Below are 6,541 nucleotides of genomic sequence, written 5' to 3'. Positions count from 1 at the left end.
GGTTCAGCCAGGGAAGGTTCAGCCGCGGGAGGTGACGGTGGTCGCAGCTTTAATACCCTGAGCACACAGAAGTTGTGTTGCTGTGGCTGAATTCGCAGCCACCCATGGGGAAATGTCTGTGCAGGATGTATACTGCAATCCACAGGCATAGGTTGGATGATTAAGGTTGGAAAAGCCCTTTAAGCTCATCGAGTCCAACCATGAACCCAACACTGACCAGTCCCCTATGACTAACCCATGTCCCTCAGCACTGTGTCTACACGACTCTTCAATCCCTCCAGGGATGGGGACTCCACCACTGCCCTGGGCAACCCCTTCCAATGCCTCAGAACCCTTTCAGCAAAGAAATTCTTCCTCACATCCCATCTCAACTGCCCTGGCCACAACTGGAGCCCATTTCCTCTTGTCCTATCACTTGTTACTTGGGAGAAGAGACTGACACAGTCCCCAGCAAACGATGGACAAACAGAATCCAGTGCTTACATTAGCCTAACCTGTGTGCTGAGCAACATTAACCACTTTTTCTGGTTTCCTCCAGGTTTCTGGAGGCAGAAAGGCCCAGGATCAGCAAGGCTTCCCGCACGCTGGCCTTTGTGTACCCCTACCTCTTCGACAGCATCCCTCTCTTCTACAGGGTACGCCTCCCACAGCCCATGTTCACAGCACCAAGACATTTGCGCGCAGCAGGGTTGAAAATAGCAACTGCTTCACCTTAGTCTGAAAATATTTGGGAAAATATGCCAGCTTTTTTTTTTTTTGCTTTTTTTTTTTAAGGCAAACACACTCTGGCAGGAAAAGAGATTTGGTTATTTTTTCCTGCACCTCTTGATAGGCAGATTCTTTCCACTTCAAAGCGCTGCGCTCAAACTTTGCCTGTGCTGGAAAGTTACTGCCTTTAAACAATGCAAGTTTTCCAACTCCTAAACTGGGGCAGGGTGGGAATTTTGGTGCAGTGAGGTCTAAGGAGAGGAGATGTGGGGCTGGGGTTTGTGTGAAATAGAGGTGACAGCTCTTGTATTGAGCTCTGGGTCCTGCACCATGTGCTGTGGGGCAGCCAGGGAGGATGGGGGCTCAGGGAATGGCAATGTCTCCTTTAGAAATGTGTTTTTCCCCTCTTTTCTCTGTCTGGTACCCCCGTGTGGACACGTCTCTGCTGCTGCAGTTCTACCTGTGCATGGTAGAGAGCTGCACAGACGCTGCCATCCTGGTCCATTACAAACACACCGTCTTTGCCTTCCTCACTTGCTTCATCTTCGCCAGCCATCTGCCCGAGAGACTCGCGCCAGGACACTTTGATTATATTGGTAAGTGCTGAAAGGGTGAGTTGGCATTGTTTTCTCCTTATTTTCAGGAAGAAAGTGCATTAATTAATGCATGAGTGATTCTCAGAGGTTAGAACAGATTCTCAGCTGGAAATGTGAAAGGTAGTTTTACATACAAGAGACAGCAGGACAGTGGGAAGAGCTCTGGCAGCATGCTGCTTCCAAAATGTTTCATGACTGCGAATAACTCATTTCTCATGCACAAAACCTCGCCCATGGCACAGTGGTGCTTCACAGTGCCATGTCAGGCCACTGCAGGAGCAGCCACCAAGGAGACTGGATGGCAATTCTGGCCGTCTTGGGGTGCTCCCAACAAGCTCCCCACAAGCACAGCGGCGCCTTAACACATCACGTGTGCCAGGATTGCAGCAGCGAGTCCTTCGCTTCCATCACAGCCAGCTGCATTTTGGAAAGGAAGATCTCTGTGCTCTGGTGGCACAACAATAAAAGGCACAGAAATTCACAGAATCCCAGAATTGTAGTGGTTGGAAAAGCCCTTTAAGATCATCGAGTCCAACCATAAACCCAACACTGCCAATCCCACCTCTAACCCATGTCCCTGAGCACTGTGTCTACACGACTCTTCAATGCCTCCAGGGATGGGGACTCCACCACTGCCCTGGCCAACCCCTTCCAATGCCTCAGAACCCTTTCAGCAAAGAAATTCTTCCTCACCCCCCATCCCAACTGCCCTGGCCACAACTGGAGCCCATTTCCTCTTGCCCTGTCCCTTGGGCCTTGGTTGAACAGACCCCCCCCCACCTCTCTCCACCCTCCTCCAGTTCAGGGACTTGGGCAGAGCCAGAAGGTCTCCCCTCAGCCTCCTTTTCTCCAGGCTCAACAACCCCAGTTCCCTGTTCCTCCTAAAATTCATTCTCCAGAATTAGCAGAATAAATCAAATCAATATTTATAAGTGTGATGGCTGGAGGCGATGGATGCTCTGCAGAAGGTCTGCTGAGCCCTCATGGTGGTGTTTTAATGAAGCCCAAGGAGTTTCTCACTGAGTGCTTTTGGCTTTGTTGCAGGGCACAGCCACCAAGTTTTCCATGTCTGTGGGATCATCGGCACGCACTTCCAGATGGAAGCCATCATGTTGGACATGGCCGAGCGCCAGGACCGGCTCCTGCCCACCTCGCTGCTCCCTTCCTCCCTGCAGACACTGGTGTCCATGGGCATCTGCATGGCCATCAGCCTGGCTGTCATCGGGCTCTGCTCCATGTCCCTGCGCTTCATGCCAGAGCCTCTGCAGAAAGAAAAACCACATGGGCATTAGGTTTTGGGTCTGGATAGTATTTGTGCTGCTCCACGGGAGAGACCCTAACCATGGGTGTATGGTCTGGATGAGGAGGGGTTTATTCGCCTCCGCTCGCTGAGAAAATGTTTATTTAAAATTTTCTCAAGAGCAAAACATATTGCACTGGTTTTGGTTTTTTTTTTGTACATAGAGCTTTAAAGCTGGGAACAGATTACGAAATGCTTTTAATCAAGTTGTTATTTCACCATAAGAAATATTTAAAATAATCTTAACTTTTTTTTTTCTGTAAAAGGGAGATAAGTGCTAATACTTTCCAAAGCAATAGGCATTCATCAGGTCTGCCTTATGGAGGAACCAGGGGGGGCAAGTGAATGTGGATAAGGCTGGTCATCTGGTGACATAGATGTCCTTGTCATCAGTTCAGACCAATAGCCATGACTCCTTGGTGAAGGCGTGAGCAAGGGTTCTCCCAGGGGCTCCCTAATTTAGGTTTTCACCTTAAAAGTGGCATTATTTTGGAGATTAAAACCTCAAATAACTGTGTTACATAGCCTTACACTAAACCCAAGTGCCTGACAGACGTGGGATTGAGAGAGACTAGAGTTTGCTTAGGTTTTAAATTCAGCTATTTTTAATCATTACCCAGGAAGAGTTATTCTAGAAGAACTCTCCATGGGATGTTCCTCCAGAAGGTCCAGTTCTGGTGCATAGGTAAATCTTGGGAATTGAATTCTAAGCTTCTGTCTGCGTGGGTGATGTGACTGCCCAGCGGTGTGTGGGACACCTCCATCCTGCACTCACAGCTGGGCTCCTTCTCTAACCTCATTTGTGGCATCAGATGCCAATGGAGGAAGAAATAACTGCACCAGCAAGGTGACGACATGGGTTTCCTTACAAGCAGTGTATTGTGCCGAGTTTAAGATAGGTGTGAAGCCACGATATTCCTCAGAGGTGTTTGACAGCTTGTTGAGGGCGATGGCTGAGAAATTCATGACTGCCACATCAAGGCATCTTCTCCTGGGTCCTTCTGGAGGCAGGAGACTGGGCTAGACAGACCCTTGGTCTGCGGGTGTGACTGATGGCAGAGCCATCACCTCTGAACCTCTCTAGTTTCTGGTCCTACTCATAGAGAAGAATGTTTTTCTTTGCATGAGGGAATAGGATGGAGGTGTCTGGGGAGAATAAAACATCAGCTGAGCAGGAAGCAGGAGTCTGTACCGTGCAGAGATGGAAGCATTGTGAGATGAAAAGGCAAAAGCTGGCAAAGCTCGGGCTGGTAATGCACAGCGGGTCAAAACCTGTCATTTTAAAGCATTCCCAGTGTTAGACCTCTGCTCACCCAGCAATTCCCTCATGCTCAGGCTGCTGCTCCTTGCTTCCCTTTGCTGCTGCATCTGGATTTTCCAGGTAGAAGCTCTGGTGAAATCCTGGAGGTCTCAGCCTGGTCTGGGCGAGGAGGAGGAGGCAGCCCACAGGGAGAGCTTGGCTGGTGGCTCCACCAACAGAGCTTGTCACATTGGATTTACCCAATACCACATGGGAGGTACAGGAGCACGCGGTGCTGAGATTACTGCCAGGGAATATTATCAAGCTTCTTGATAATCATACGGGTGTATAATTTGTTTTGTGTATAATTACCTCTATCAAGGTATAATTGATGCACTTTTGAGTGACAATACAACGGCTCATTAAATATATTATGGGACAAATAAGGCTTTTGAAAAATAGCTTTCTTTGGAAAGCTGACCAAGATTTATGTTAATATTTATAAGCACTGGAACATAATTGTTTATACAATGGTTTTATTTCATTAAAAGAGAAAACTAATATAACTATCACACTGGTATATGCTAACCTGATTTGTATAGTTTCATAAAAATACTGTCTATGAAAATTAATCACTTCAGAGATAATTGTTGATAATTGCAAAGTTTATTTACCTTGTGTACTCGTGACTGGGAAGGAATCTGGCTCTGTGTGCAAGACATGATTTAAGAGTCTGTAAAATTTCCATGAATCATTATACATTTTTTCTTGGTTGTTTCACTTTTGAATTTGGGAAGTTCTCTCATCCGCTTCAGGTGAAATTATTTGTAGGAAAACTACATTAAAAAAAACATAACACTGTATTATACATTACCATAATCCCCTGGATTCTGCAGCACTTTGCATGGACCCTTTGTCTGGCACAAACTTTACAGACTGAACGAGTGAATGTGTGATCTTGAAGCAGCCAGATTTCTTCTTCCAGTGGAGACAGGCCTTCAAAAATCTGGTCAATGTACTAAATTCTATTCACATACAGAAATAAAACCTCTGTGTCCAATTGTTACGAGTATATAATACAGGTTATTTGTTGGAATCTGTTGTTTAGTGGAGTGTTTGCGCCCAATCCAGAGTAAATCCCAAATAAATCTATTAACTTTCTGACCAAATCCCAGAGGACATCACTCCTCTGCTCGTCAGCCAAGCAGATTTCACTGTGTTGATGAGCTGTGCAGATACATCAGATTTTTAGGTTTATTGAGTTCCTTTGGGTTACGGTAAAAGGTGAATCTGAATATTTCTGAGCTTAATCCAAAAGGTGCATATCTTTATCCAGAAGAGTGTAACACACAACATGGATTTAAATGAGCGGGAATGAGGGTATGAGTAATTGAGGCAGGAGTTTAGCCTGGAGAAGAGAAGGCTCCGGGGAGACCTTCTAGTGGCCTCCCAGTACCTGAAGGGGCTCCAGGAAGGTGGGGAGGGACTTTGGCCAAGGGCAGGGAGTGAGAGAACAAGGGGTGATGGCTTGAAAGTGGCAGAGGGGAGATGGAGATGAGATGTGAGGAAGAAATTGTTTGGTGTGAGGGTGGTGAGACACTGGCCCAGGTTGGCCAGAGAAGCTGTGGCTGCTCCTCCCTGGAAGTGCTGAAGGCCAGGTTGGATGAGGCTTTGAGCAACCTGGTCTAGTGGAAGGTGTCCCTGCTGCTGGCAGGGGGGGTGGGACTGGATGAGCTTTAAGGTCCCTCCCAACTCAAACCAGTCTGGGATTTGATGAGTTCTGAATGAGCGAGGCAGGCGTTGTCGTCAGGCGTGTTGTACCTTTCTTTGGGACAGGCATCTGGTGTGCAAATCCTTTGCTTGTTTGTTCAACCACCTTTCCTGCTGTGACAATACGAAATCCTGCTCTCATCCATCCTGCGTGGATCATTTTCCAGGTGGATATCACTATGGTGGGTTTAATTTATTAAAGTCCTAAGCAGTCTGGGATCAACGAGAAGCTGCGGTGGCACTCAGAAGTAGCATGAGTGGAGTTTTTTTGCTACAAGTCCAGTTTCAGATGCTTTTATCCATTAGTTCCCAGTGCTTTGGGAATTCTGTCTGGTTTTTAGGGTGGCAGCTCCATCTTATCAGTTTTAGGGTGCAGGGTGAGGACAGTCGTGGCTCGTGGGGTGCTCCAGGATGGTGAGACCGCAGAGGGGCTCTGGTTCTGCTCCCGGGGAGCTCAGTTCCATTTTGACCCTTTCTATCCTTGATGTGTGTTACCAGAACATGCAGAAATGTGTCAGTTTCGATATATTCCAAAACAGAAGTGAAGGTTGTCCCAGGACAGTGGCTTCTTCTGACAGCGATCACAGTAAAAAAGGAAGGACAGCTTGTTGGGATTTCCTTGGATTTTGTTTCTTTTCTTTCCTTTTAAGGAGATAAGTTTACTTGATTTAGTTAATATGCATTAAAAATGAGAATTGACCCGTGTCTGTGGTTTGAGCCAGACTGAGTTCCACCCACGAGAGTCCAGAGCTGCAAACCCGGAGTTAAAACCCAATTTACTGCATCCTTTACCCCAATTTCCCCCTTTGAAGTGTGTTTCCTTCACAGGAAGAAGGTCCTTTAACGGACTGGTTTGGTCAGGCATTTGCTGGGTGTCTTAAATTCACATTTTAGGCTTTTAATTTTATTTTATTTTATTTTATTTTA

General features: G+C 46.8%; 1 protein-coding gene across 1 annotated transcript; it reads left to right on the top strand.

The window, feature by feature from the left end:
- Nucleotides 1-538: 538 nt before the first annotated feature.
- Nucleotides 539-2,596, top strand: LOC104518417 (membrane progestin receptor gamma-B; the record flags this gene model as incomplete). The annotated part of the gene is made up of 3 exons (XM_010175935.1): nt 539-635; nt 1,163-1,304; nt 2,349-2,596. Coding segments are annotated over 3 exons (487 nt in total), but the record flags the coding sequence as incomplete, so codon positions are not given.
- Nucleotides 2,597-6,541: the final 3,945 nt, after the last annotated feature.

Source organism: Antrostomus carolinensis, unplaced genomic scaffold, assembly GCF_000700745.2.
Source record: "Antrostomus carolinensis isolate BGI_N321 unplaced genomic scaffold, ASM70074v2 scaffold25239, whole genome shotgun sequence".
In the NCBI taxonomy this organism is placed as follows: domain Eukaryota; kingdom Metazoa; phylum Chordata; class Aves; order Caprimulgiformes; family Caprimulgidae; genus Antrostomus; species Antrostomus carolinensis.
This window is presented reverse-complemented; position numbering and strand designations above follow the sequence as displayed.